The sequence below is a fragment of the Stegostoma tigrinum genome, chromosome 27, assembly GCF_030684315.1.
Source record: "Stegostoma tigrinum isolate sSteTig4 chromosome 27, sSteTig4.hap1, whole genome shotgun sequence".
In the NCBI taxonomy this organism is placed as follows: domain Eukaryota; kingdom Metazoa; phylum Chordata; class Chondrichthyes; order Orectolobiformes; family Stegostomatidae; genus Stegostoma; species Stegostoma tigrinum.
In genome coordinates, this window is record NC_081380.1 from 40,781,785 (window position 1) to 40,795,997 (window position 14,213).

Below are 14,213 nucleotides of genomic sequence, written 5' to 3' on the forward strand. Positions count from 1 at the left end.
AATATACACCCACTTAATAAATGTCAAACCGGAAAAGGATGGCATGCAGGACTATTTCTGGTCGCACCTGAATAAAATGTAAAGTCACCACAGTTTTATCAGATCATAGAGCTGCTCCCTCATTACAGAAAGATGACTAGGGATGGTTTAACCTGAGGGTCACCGTACCTCAGGCAAGGGGAGAGGTTGAGAATTGTAACCCTAGCCAGTGCAGGAAATGAACCTGGTTTGCAAAACAGCTGCCAGGTCAACTGAGCTAAAGCGACCCCTGTGTGTGAATGCTCGTCAAGAATCATCTGAGGATATCTACTGAGAGCTGCATATCTCCTTTTCATGACATTTCATTCCTAATGGAGGCACATACTGGAGGCCACAACTTCCAACACTTCTTGACATGAATTAATGCATTGATTGATCTGAATTGACAGAGTGAGTTTGGAGGAAACTGTACAAAACAACAGCAGATGTTTGCAGGATAACATTACTGTTCAACATCTGCTAGCAATACCACAAACAGAGTCACAAGTTTCACTCCAAATCAGGTTTTCTCTCATCTGAATAAACATGTATTCAAATTTTGTGCTCATTGGAATTGAAGGGCATTAATTCTCCTAAACAGGAACAGATAGCTGCTTCAGCATTTTACACAACAAGTAATCCCTATACTCAGTCGAATGCAAGGAATCCTCCATTATCTCCCTCTCACCATTTTGCAGACAGGATACTCTTCAATGTCAGCAGGTGACCACTCAGTCAGCACAGTCTGGGACAAGGGTGTGTGGGTTCAGAGACTTTGAGCCACATCTGCCAGGGTGACTCTCACTCTGTTAAAGAGAGGAACTTCTAAAACACAGGAGTCTGGGCAGGCTTGAAACATCAGGAGTTGGACGATAATGTTACCCTCAAAGTGACAATGTTGCTCAATGAAGCCATTGGGTGATGAGTGCGAATTCTAGCAACAGTTGCCAGTTCCCTCCCTAAAACCCTATTCTGTGCCATTCAATAAGATTACAGCTGATTATGTCCCAGGTCTTCACATTCACCATTGTCCCTATCCCCTTTACACCCTTAATACAGCTGGTCAACAAAAATCTACATCGAAACAAGGAACGGAAGGAGGCCAGTCAGCGCCTCAAGCCTGCACTGTTATTCAGTAAGGTCATGGCTGCTCTGATTGTAAACTCAAATCCACATTGCCACCTATCCCTGATAACCTTCCAACCCTATCCGCCTCTGTCTTCAAAATTCTCAAGGACTCTGAAAACCTAAGACCTTCCGAGAGAAAACGTTTTGCTTCACCTCTGCTTTAAATGATAATCCCTGATTTTTAAACAGTGACCCCTAGTTCTCCCAAAAGAGGAAAGATTCTCTCCAAATACACCCTGTCAAATTTCCTCAGGATCTCATATGTTGAGATTTTGTGACTTAGCATCATAGAATCCCTACAGTGTGGAAGCAGGTCACTCAGCCCATCAAGCCCACACCGATGCTCCGAAGAGCATCTCGCCCAGACACATACCCTAATGCATTCCTATAATCTCGCATTCCCCATGGTTAATCCACATCCCTAGATCCTCGGACAATTTTGCATGGCCAATCCACCTAACCCTCACACCTTTGGGCCGTGGGACTATGCACCATGTTTCAATCTATCATCTTAGATTTGAAACTAACAATTGACAGATGACTTCTTTCCATTTGTGGAAGCAAGTGTAAAATTTCTATTACCCTTCACATTTTGAGATATTGATCAGACTCGAGTGTCCAATTTTTAGACTAGTCCTAGACTCCCTAATCTAGCAGTAATTGTTTCTCTCCATCTATACTATCAGTTCTCTGTAATATCTTGAAAATTCTGATCAAATTGACCCTTAATCTTTTAAATTCTGAGCAATACAAGCTTGGTTTCTATAATCTCTCCTTGCAATTTAACCTTGAAATCTTGGTATTTTTCCAGTGAGCTCATGCTTCAATGCCTGTGAGGCAGTAGAGATTAACCCTGCTTCTGAATCTGCAAATTAGGAGTAATTCACTTCTCATTATATTTTATGACCTGTTTTAAGATCATACTGGTAACCATTCAGAGTTATAATAGTCAGCTGTAATTGCTCAGTTGAAACCATTAAAGACTTGGGATTTTTTGAGCTCTCAGTCATTGTAGAGAGATGAGCAAAATGAGATCAACACTTACCTGTAGTTGGGCCTCCTCAGTTCTTCAGCCCAGAGAAATTTCTGGGCAGTGTGCAGAGCAAGATTCCACTACTCCCCACCTAAGGTGCCAAATAAGACCTTACTTACACCATGAGACATCCATTTCCAAAATGAACAGAGTGTATATTGTGAGAAACAGGCAGGATGTTGGACATACAGTGGGAATAGATCCTTCCAGTGTTGAGTAGGACTCAATTTCCAGTTCAACAATTTTACAGCCGTAACACCTCCCTCTATGTCCTTTACCCACCCTCACATCCTTGATACATCCTTGGTCTTGATACAGGCTGCTTTTGGCACAGCTGCTCACTGTCCCCATGAACTCCCACTTACAGTCACCCCTCTCTGGGTCTGCCTGTCTTTCCCTCTCCATTAAAAACCAGAAGAACTGCAGATGCTGTAAATCAGGGACAAAAAAACAGAAATTACTGGGAAAGCTCAGCGGGTCTGGCAGCATCTGTGGAGAGAAACCAGAGTTAATGTTTCAGGTCGAGCAACACTTCCTCAGAACTAATGGTAGCTAGGAAAACATTGCCCTAGCTACCATCATTTCTGAGGAAGGATCACTCAACCTGAAACATTAACTCTGGTTTCTCTCCACAGATGCTGCCAGACCCGCTGAGCTTTCCCAGCAATTTCTGTTTTTGGTGTCTTTTTTCTCTCTAGGTTGTATCTCCAGCTGTCCATTTACTCCTTTTCAACACCTTCCCCTCCTTTTTCAGAATATATGCCACGTTTTCCTAGCTACTGAGGAAGGGCCACTGGTCCTTGAAACATTGACTGTTTCTCTCTCCACAGAGGATGCCAGACCTACTGAGCTTCTCCTGCACTTTATGTTTTGGTTTCAGATCTTCAGCCACTGCTGTTCTTTGCTTTATATTAGATTAGTCCTCACACCCCGTTCTAGTGCTCTTACTGTCCCGTTAAACCAGGCAACAGGAATAAAAATTGACCCCTCTGCTACTAAAGTTAGGCGTCCTTTACTCAAACTTATACAAGGAACACAAAGCTCAGAAGCTCAGCCCTTCCCACCTGCTCCACTAATCAACCAGATTATGTTGATTACAGAAAGAACTGTGATCTATAAAACTTTGGTTAGACCGCACTTGGAATACTGCGTCCAGTTCTGGGCGCCCTATTATAGGAAAGATGTGGATGCTTTGGAGAGGGTTCAGAGGAGGTTTACCAGGATGCTGCCTGGACTGGAGGGCTTATCTTATGAAGAGAGGTTGACTGAGCTCGGTCTCTTTTCATTGGAGAAAAGGAGGAGGAGAGGGGACCTAATTGAGGTATACAAGATAATGAGAGGCATAGATAGAGTTGATAGCCAGAGACTATTTCCCAGGGCAGAAATGGCTAGCACGAGGGGTCATAGTTTTAAGCTGGTTGGTGGAAAGTATAGAGGGGATGTCAGAGGCAGGTTCTTTACGCAGAGAGTTGTGAGAGCATGGAATGCGTTGCCAGCAGCAGTTGTGGAAGCAAGGTCATTGGGGTCATTTAAGAGACTGCTGGACATGTATATGGTCACAGAAATTTGAGGGTGCATACATGAGGATCAATGGTTGGCACAACATTGTAGGCTGAAGGGCCTGTTCTGTGCTGTACTGTTCTATGTTCTATGTTCTATGTTCTATGGATGCTGTAAATCAGGAACAAAAACAAAGTTGCTGGAAAAGCTCAGCAGGTCTGGCAACAGCTGTGAAGAAAAAATCAGAGTTAACATTTTGGGTCCGGTGACCCTTCCTCAGAACGGTTTTGAGAAAAGGGTCACTGGACCAGAAACTTTAACTATGACTTTTTCTTCACAGATGCTGTCAGACCCGCTGAGCTTTTCCAGCAACTTCTGTTTCGGCTCCTGTTGATTACATTATGTTTTTGGATACACTTCCTGTCTGCCCCCTGAGTAATCCTGGTCTTCCTCCTCTAACAGAAATCTACCTGGCTCAGCCTCGAAAACATTCGGTGATACTGTGTCCACTCCATTCTGGAGAAGAGAATTCCACAAAGTAACACCCCTCGAGGAGAAAACAAATTCTCCTCACGTCCATCTCTGTATAAGAAGCATTTAATGCAAGAATAGTGCCGGGATCCACTAACGTGAAATCGCAACACAACTTTTTCTTTTGCCAGCACTATCACACGCTGTATAAATGTGACCTGGGATTACATTTATTGAAGGTCATTGATGGAGAGTGAATCCCTATTGTTTAAGATTACCTTTGTGCTCTCTGTCTCTAACTTTATTTGAACTCTATTCCAGAGACAGAAGGGAATATTTCTAGTTTTGTTATTGTCTCCTGGAGTGACCTTGAGTCAATCTGTCTGGAGTAAATTTGTTTCGATATGCTTGGAGACAGTCATGCTTCAGGTCATTTATTAATCTGATTAACCCCATCCACCCATCACATCCTCTCTCTGGGTGTTGCTGTAGATGCTAATGACACATTGTGGGCTGAAGGGCCTGTTCTGTGCTGTACTGTTCTATGTTCTATTATGGTCACAGAAATTTGAGGGTGCATCCATGAGGATCAATGGTCGGCACAACATTGTGGGCTGAAGGGCCTGTTCTGTGCTGTACTGTTCTATGTTCTATGTTCTATGTTCTATGACACCATTCACAGAACAGCAAGAAAAATCCTGATCAACATTCCTTGTCTCATCCGATATACCACCACATAAAATCGCCAATTGTTACTAATGGCACTGTGGGTGGCCCTACATCACATGGACTGCAGTAGTTAGAGGAAGAGAGCTCACCTTCACCTTCTCCAGGACAATTAGAGATGGGCCATAAATGCAGACCCAGCCAGTGATGCCTACATCCTGTGAATGAAGAAAAAAAATCAATTCACCTCATGGCTCTCTGTGGGATCTTGCTCTGCCTACTCAGTGCCAAAACAGCAACTGATCTCAAAGTGATCTTACAGGTCAAGGGCATCACAATGTGATAAGTGGCCAGCATATGGTGCAAGATCCCCCAGTCCTGTCTTAACCCCTCGATCCAAAACCAGAGATACTTGTGGTCTGCTACAGAATTCTTTGGCAATGAAGAGGAGCAAATATGGACATGCAACAGAAATTGCTAAAGGAATAAAACACTGGCAATGATAGACCACTAGCACAATATACTGGTCAAATGTGTTATGGTACATGTTTTATTCATTGCACACAGGGAGTTTAATAGTGCCATTGAAGACACAGAGACAAGTTAGATGTAACAGCACAGTGCGGTTCCCCAGCGATACAGCTGTGTTTGACTCCACTCCAGGTGGCAGATGCAGACTTTCAGAAGACTGCCTTGTATCTAAACTGCCCTGGCTCCCAATTGTGGATGAATGTGTGCCTATCCCTGTCTAAATCCTGGCAGGCAACACCTGAAATACCAGCACCAGGACCTGTTGCTGTGCCAGGCTTGCGGGCATTCCCCAGCCCACTGCTCTCAGCCATTTCAGGTGTTGTGCCGAGGTCCCAGTCCCAAACATTGGAGGACACTTTGTGTTGAGCAGGAGAGTTTTTGTGCACTGTGACAGTCTTCCACAGCCCTGGGGTGAGAGAAGGCAGAATGGGTGTGGGGTAGGAGAGACATCCTGCTCCTGGTTAATGTCAGGCGATGCTAAACTGGTTGAGGAGAGGATTGGATTCCCCATGGAAAAGATCTGATTGCCTCATGCTCAGATGAGCCACTGATGGCTTGCTGACATACTGAATGAACACCAAGTGCCAAGGGGAATTCGGCCCTGTGAGTCAACCAACTTCAATATTTAGAGGGATTAGAATCATATAACCCCTACAGTGTGGAAATAAGCCATTCAGCCCATGCTGATCCACTCCCCTAACCCTATCCCTGCATTTCCCACGGCTAACCCACCAAACCTCCACGACTCTGAACGCTATGGGCAGTTTAGCACAGCCAGTCCACCTAACCTGCACACCTTTAGTCTGTGGGTGGAAACCTGAGCACCTGGAAGAAACCCACGCAGACACGGGGAGAAACTCCACACAGTTGCCCAAGGCTGGAATTGAACCCAAGTCCCTGGCAGAGTGAGGCGGCAGTGCTAACCACTGAGCCACCATGCCATGCCGGTGGCATTGGTCAGTAGGGAGGTACCTTATTAAAATTCTCAGTTATCTGTGCCAAGTTGCACTTATGGAAGAACGGTTTCTATGTATGACATTGATCTCTCTCTCTCGCTCTCACTCACGGAGCGCAAAATTTGAAACATTGATTGCTCAAAGGAAACTTGCATCATAATAGTTGTGAAATTGATTTACAATTCACAACTGAAATTGAAAATTGGAAATCTTGCAGACATTAATGTTTTTATTTGCCTTGTTTTCAATGAGAAGTTACTTTTGGAGATGTTTTGAGTGTTCTGGTGATTCTATAATATTCCACTTTTTGGTGGTCCTAGCTGCTGTACGACAGTGATGGCTTAACTTTGCAACAAAAGGTACAGACAAAGCAATTAAAGTAACTCTTTTGATTCTTCACTGGACAAGGCACAAAATGCATTGTCAGCTGTAACAATGTGCCACTCTATTTCTGTAAGAACATACAAAATAGGAGCAGGAATCCAAAGATGTGCAAATTAGGTGGATTGGCCATGCTAAATTGCCCATAGTGTCCAGGGATGTGTAGGCTTGGTGGATTAGCCATGGGAAATTCAGAGTGATAGGGTAAGGCAGTAGGCCTAGATGGTCTTTGGAGAGTTGCGGTGGACTCAACAGGCCGAATGACCGGCTTCCACACTGTAGGGACTCTTTGATTGGAGGCTGTTTGGACCCTCAATCCTGTCGAGTCCTTCAATATGCTCACATCTCATCAGTTCCTTCAACCTATGTCTCGCCGTTCACGTTTTCCCCAAGAAGCTAAACATTTGTTTCTCTCAACCTTAAACATTTTCTGCAATGAAGCACCCACAATGCACAGGGGTAGAAAATTCCAATGATTCATAGCCAAGCCATATCTTAGCCCTAAATGATTCACCCTTAAACTGAGACTGTTCCCTTGCATTCAACACCCTCCAGCCAGGTGTTACTACCCCATCAAAGTTGGTCAGAATCTTGTTTATTTCCCTGTTATTTCTCATCCCCACACATTTGTCTCTCTCTCCTGATCCAAGAATATTCCATATGTTTTCCTGGGTAAACACAGCAGGCCAAGCAGCATCTTACGAGCAGGAAAGCTGACGTTCCAGGCCTGGGCCCTTCATCAGAAATGGGGGAGGGTAAGAGTGTTACCCTCCTCCCTCTGTACCTCTTCCCCTCCCCCTTCTCTGATGAAGGGTCTAGGCCTGAAACGTCAGCTTTCCTGCTCCTAAGATGCTGCTTGGCCTGCTGTGTTCATCCAGCTCCACACTTTGTTATCTTGGAGTCTCCAGAATCCGCAATTCCCATTATCTCCCTCCATGTGTTTTCCTGATTGGCCTTTCTACATGAGTGTAAGGTTAGTTGTCAGTAAATGACATTGGTGGCAGTGTGGTATTATTATTGCTGGTAATCCATTAGCCCAGACTAACGCTTTGCAGATCTGTGTACAATCGAGTTCCGGAACCAAGAAGTTATGGTGAAGCTGTACAAAACTCTGGTGCCAAGAAGTTATGGTGAAGCTGTACAAAACTCTGGTGCGGCCGCACTTGGAGTATTGTGTGCAGTTCTGGTCACCGCATTATAAGAAGGATGTAGAAGCTTTGGAAAGGTTGCAGAGGAGATTTACTACGATGTTGCCTGGTATGGAGAGCAGGTCTTACGAGGACAGGCTGAGGGACTTGAGGCTGTTTTCATTAGAGAGAAGAAGGTTGAGAGGTGACTTAATTGAAACATATAAAATAATCACAGGGTTAGATAGGGTGGATAGGCAGAGTCTTTTTCCTAGGATGGTGACGGCGAGCATGAGGGGGCATAGCTTTAAATTGAGGGATGAAAGATATAGGACAGATTTCAGAGGTAGTTTCTTTACTCAGAGAGTAGTAAGGGAATGGAACGCTTTGCCTGCAACGGTAGTAGATTCGCCAACTTTAGGTACATTTAAGTCGTCATTGGACAAGCATATGGACGTACATGGAATAATGTAGGTTAGATGGGCTTGAGATCGGTATGACAGGTCGGCACAACATCGAGGGCCGAAGGGCCTGTACTGTGCTGTAATGTTCTATGTTCTATGTTCTAAATCCCTCCAGGATTGGCTCAATTTCAATTCAATCAATTAACCAGGAATATAATGGGGACTCATAAAATAACATCAAATGGTATCTACTCCAGTTAAATCCACCAACTTTATGAGATCTGGTCCACATGTGATTCAAGATCCAACAAATTTTTATTAATTCATGGAATCTCACTGGTCAAGACAACAGTTCTTGCCCATCCCAGAGGGCAGTTGACAGTCAAGCACATCACTGTGGGCCTGGAGTCACATGTAGGCCGGAACGGGTAAGGATGCAGTTCTCTTCCCTAAAGGACATTAGTGAACCAGATGGGATTTTTCCTGGCTATCAACAACGGTTTCATGGTCATCACTAGACTTTTAATTTAGATTACTTTTCAGATTTAATTAAAATTTTATCATCAGGATTCAAACCAGGTCTGCAGCACATTGCCTGTGTATCTGGGTTAACTGTCTAACGATACCAACAGTGGGCCATGCCTCCTCTGGAAAGTTGACTCTTCATATTGCCCCTGAAATGGCTGAATGAGCCACTCAACTCAAGTGCAGTCGGGGGCAGGTGACAAATTCTGACCTTGCCAGTGATGCCCACAACCCATGAACAAAGCTCAGGCCCTTTCCCAGCCTTAACCCTTGACACAGAGTATACCTCATAGAGCCGGGTTCGATTCCACCCTCGGGCAACTGTCTGTGTGGAGTTTGCACATTCTCCCCGTGTCTGCACGGGTTTCCTTCGGGTGCTTCGGTTAACTCCCACAGTCCAAAGATGTGCAGGTTAGGTGGATTGGCTAAATTGCCCGTAGTGTTCAGGGAGGTGTAGATTAGGTGGGTCATAAGGGGATGTGTCTGGGTGGGATGCTGTGTGGGTCGGTGTGGACTTGTTGGGCTGAAGGGCCTGTTTCCACACTGTAGGTGTTCTACAGCTCTATGACAATCAGGACCTTTTCATTATTGTGCAAATCACAACCTTGGAGGAGGAGACAGGAGGAGATGGTGGTGGGGGGGTCAATCATAGATTCATGGAGCTGTGCAGCATTGAAATGGACCATTTGGCCCAACACATCTGTGCCGACCCGATAGCCTAAATTAATCTACTGCCATTTGTCTGCTAAGCCGCCAAAATTGAACTCTTCAAAGTAAAACCATTCTGCTACAAGAACTAACCTCTGTGCAACAATTTGCGCTACAAAGATGAAAATAAACAAATCTTTCCTATACCAAAAGTTTTTAAGATATCAGAAAACGTATCGCTTAGCAGCAGGCTCGGCTCAGCTAAAGGGCCTACTCTCCCGCATGCAAATTATATACTTTGCCCAGGAGCCCTTTGCAGTCTTTTTTTATATATAAAAAGAACAGTATAAGCAATAAATAAAATTAGGTAAGGCTATCATTTTGTGCTACCATTTTATTTGGTGAGTGCTGTACAAACAGTTTATTAATTAGATGGTAATTGCTTGTTTTTCACTGGATAAGTGAAATCAGGAGGGGATGCGCTGCACAACATTAACAGTCCTTGCTTAATCTGATGAAGAAAATTCCTCTTCAAAGTTTAAAATCCTTCAATACTGTCAAATAAACATCAAATCATTGCTGTCATGGGGTAACATTTTAAACATTTTCTTGTATTGCCTTAATTCAGGTGAAGATGGTTACTTTTCAGAATTGTTACTGCTGAATGATAAAAGCTTTTATCCCTGTTTTTGTTACCCAGGAAGGATTGCTATTTGTAGCACTCTCATGTGTGTGCAGCCGAAAACAAAATCATGTTTAGGGTGTATAAATTAGAGGGGGAAAGGTTACACTGAGATAGTGAACTGAGAAGTGGGTGGGAGCAGGTTTGTGAGGGACATTCACCATCCGGGACAAAGCAGTCCATTAGATGGGCATCCCAGCTTCAGTAAGCTCTCCCTTCACCTTTAACACTCAGTAGCAGTGGTGTGTACCATCCACAAGGTACACTGCAGTAACTCATCAGGAATCCTGTTACAGCTCCTTTCAAACCTGTCATCTCCGGACGAGGCTGGCAGATGAATGGGAAGACCACCACTCATCAAATTCCCCTCTGATCCACACAACATCCTGACCTGAGATGATATCACTGTTCCTTCACTGTCGCTGGATCAAAATCCTGGAACTCCCTCCCTGATTGCTCTGCCCACGCACCTACACCAGGTAGCTCACTAACACCTTCTCCCAGGAAATTAAGGGCAGGCAATAAATGCTGCCCTAGCCAGTGGCACCTACATCCCACATATGAATGAAAAAATATTGACACTATCACTAACCTGTTGGGCTGAATGGCCTGCTTCTGTGCTATTCATTTCAAGTAATTCAATACACTCATGAAAATGTGAAGGGTGACCAGAGCTTGCTGTCCCTGATAACACTGAGCACTCTCACATGGTCAAAGGATGTTAAGGCACAGGGTAAGACTCTCCCTTGCTCTCCTTAATGATTTACTAGACCCAGTCATAGCGAAACATCCCTCCCGATGCACCAGCATGAGCTCTTCCATCTTCCCGTGCCATTTGGTTGTCATAGTTTGCCTGCTGAAAATACCAACACGCACCAAGTTGGGAGGGGAGGGAGGCGACCTTGACAGTGGACTGAGCTATGTGGAGTCTGCCTAACCCCACTACACATGGAGCCTTAAGAGTGTAGGAGGAGAGCAAGATTTTTTCTTGAATTTGAGGACAAGGAGTGTTGAACCCAATGCACCCAGCAGCAACCCTCCACCCATTCTTCCACGCTGATTATCTCCAATCTAGTACAGTTGATGAGATATCACTGTGCCTGCAATGTTAAACAACCAACTTAGAATGGAAGAGGTCTTCAAAATGAAAAACAAATGATAAGGATTGAATGAATACTAATGGTGCAATCGATCTGAAGGGTTGAAGTGAGGGGAGGTCTTTAGACTTGGAGGAGGTAATCAGGGAGGTGAAATCCAGTCCCCTTCATGCTCCAAGTCTGAGGTTTTGCCCCTTGCCCCCAACCCCACACTGAAAATGAAGCATTTTGGACTTGTGGAACACCACTGTGCTGACAGAAGCAAAACAGATTTACATTTTTAATTGTTTAGATAGCTGAACAAAAAGGGATACTGCATTTGTTACCGTGTTCTCTTCCAAAAGGAAAGTTTTTTTTTGTCTTTTTTGTATAGATATATATTTAAAGCAATTCTGTAAATTCAGGTACAACAAATTTACATTGAGTACAGAAACAAAAATAAATGGGGAGGTCTTAGTGCCCCCTCCATCAAATGGAATCACATCCTGAACACAAAATGGATAGCGTCTCATTTCCGCTCAACTCCTGGCGACCACCACCCAAATGTTGGGGGGTGGTGGGAGGGGGGAAAGAGAGAGGGGGAACAAAGCAGAAGCCAGTGAGTTGGACTAAAACAGCACAGACTCCTGTGTCCATCCGATCTCGATCCATGGCTTGTGCAGAAAGCATCAACAATCTCCTCGAGACAGAACAAAAAGAAAACACCTTAGCAAAAGCTGTACCAGGGTAGCAACATAACCTGTAACCACATATTTCCAGAAATTAATTTATGCCAACTATTTAAGGGCTTCCCATTGTCCAAATGATAGGTTAGACAGATTTGAAAAAAAAAATTATTCCGATAGAAATTGTTTGGTACAATTATCCGGCCTCCAGATTTTGGAACTTGGATGAATTAAGCTCTGGCTTCCAGACCATGATCATCCACAGCGATTATGCGATGCATATTATTCAGCTGGGATCTTACCACCATGGAACCTCATGAGGAGGTGGCCGATGCCAGCTTTGTTTCAGGGTTGTTTGAGGAATGTGCCCGCGCCCATGTGGGAAGCCATCTCTGGAGCCATCATTGCTTCAGCGACTGTCACTCTCATCCTCCTGACGACGAGCAGGGAGAAATCCTTCCAGAAAGGCAATGGTGCGATCCAAGAGTTTTAGGGCTGCTCCCCAAGGTCGGGCATGGGGGTGGGGTGGGGGGCACAGTTGGCAGTAGGAATGTCAAACAGATGCTTCATTCGAACATGACCTCTGAGCACTCCCTCCGACATGTCTCCTGCTGCTTGTCTAGGTAGTCCTTAGCCATATCATCCCCTTGTTACTGATTCATCTCCACTGGGACTGTTATTCCAATGATTTCCAATTATATTCCAATCGTCCGAAACAATAATGCCATCCACCAATATCCGTGGTCTGTCTAAGCACAGTAAAAATCACTCGTGATTTTAAAAATTGACTCTTTTTTGATATTTTTTTTCCCCCATTTTTTTGGTCCCGTATGGATTGGCTGCAGTGTTAGAAAGTTTTTGCCCTTTTCATTACTGGAGTGGGTGGATCGGAGGGTGGGGGGCAGGGTCAAGGGTGGGGGGGGTGGTGGGGAGGTTGGGCTGGGAGCGGGAGATGGTTAACGGGTTCAACGTACCACCAGGACCAGGGCCAGCAGCAGGAGGAGCCACCTGAGCCTGGGGCTGGGGTGGCTGCCACTCCCGGCCGGCTGCTGGATCCCTGGTGGGGGCTCCAAGTGGGTGCGGCGGGTGCACTTCACGCGGGGCCTGCGCTTGGGCGGGAACGGGCGAATGGTCTGCGGCCTCTGGCCAGGGTCAGGCAGGTAATCGCTGCCCCATGCCCCGTCCGCCGGCTTCTTCGGTGCCCCCTCACCCGGGTAGTCCTTGGCCTCGTCGTCCCACTGGCTACCGCTGCCGTTGCGGCCAGTCGTGGCGTGCTCCGGTCCCGGTGCCAGGCCCCGGGAGGAGTGCCCCGGTGCCAACCCATGATGGGGGTGCTGCTGCCGGGTCCGAATCTGGTTGAGTGACTCCGAGGCCGTGCAGTTCTTGAAGAGCAAGGGAGACAGGACTTTCAAGTCGATCCCTTGTAGATCCCTGGGCGACTCGCAGATGACGCTGCTGCTCGTTCCCCGGAACCTCTGCAGCCATTCCCACAAGGATCGGGATTTGCAGGTACATTCCCAAGGATTCCCATTGAGCCTGAGATACTGCAGCGATCCAAGCTCTGCCAAGCATTCCCCAGGAAGTGAGCTCAGGCTGTTATTGAACAAGTATAAGATGTCAAGCCTACGCAGATCATGGAAAGCTCGCTTGTTCACCCAATGAATCCGGTTCTGGTGAAGCAACAGACGGTCTAGGTTAACCAGACCTCGGAAGGTGTTCTGGGATAAACTCAACAACTTATTCCCGTGCAGGAAGAGCTGTGTGAGGTTCACCAGCTCCAGGAACAGGTCATCCTGAAGGTACTCTATATGGTTGTCCTGTAGGTAGAGATACTGCAAGTTATGAAGACCTTCAAAGATTCCATTGGGCAGAAATGTCAAGCCACAGCGGTAGAGGTGCAAAGCGTGAAGCTTCTCCAAGCCAGCAAAAGTCTCCGCATCCAGGAATCTCAGGTGCCGATTGTCCCCCAGGTCCAGTTCCTCCAGGAGACTGAATCCATGGAAGGCCTCCGGGTCAATGAAAGTGATGTTGTTGGAATATAACCAAAGGGTGACTGTGGATGGGCTGAAAGCGTTCCTCAACAGAAGGGTTATCCTGTTGTTTTGGAGGAAAATTCTCTCGCTGTTGGCTGGAATTCCTTCCGGGATGGAGGTGAAGCCATGCGACTGGCAAGTGACAGTCATCGGGGAAGGGTAGCACACACAGTGTTTGGGGCAAGAGACTGAAATGTGGAACTCCAATCCGAGCAACATCAGGAACAGCTCGAGGTGGCAGCCTGTAAGAGAACAAACATACATGTGTGTTGAGTCGCAGTGGAATTCAGACAAAGTCCTGGCTTTGCTTTTAACATTTGAACTGGACAAGAACAAAACAAACCAACA

At 45.7% G+C, this 14,213-nt stretch overlaps 1 protein-coding gene across 1 annotated transcript in view; it reads right to left on the minus strand.

Annotated features, from left to right (window-relative positions):
- Positions 1-9,673: 9,673 nt before the first annotated feature.
- rtn4rl1b (reticulon 4 receptor-like 1b) overlaps positions 9,674-14,213 on the minus strand; it is a 56,901-nt gene continuing 52,361 nt past the window's right edge. Inside the window, exon 2 of the mRNA XM_048556790.2 lies at positions 9,674-14,107. Coding sequence (XP_048412747.1) covers positions 12,798-14,107 — 1,310 coding nt within the window. The 3' untranslated portion in view covers positions 9,674-12,797. The remainder of the gene's footprint in view (positions 14,108-14,213) is intronic.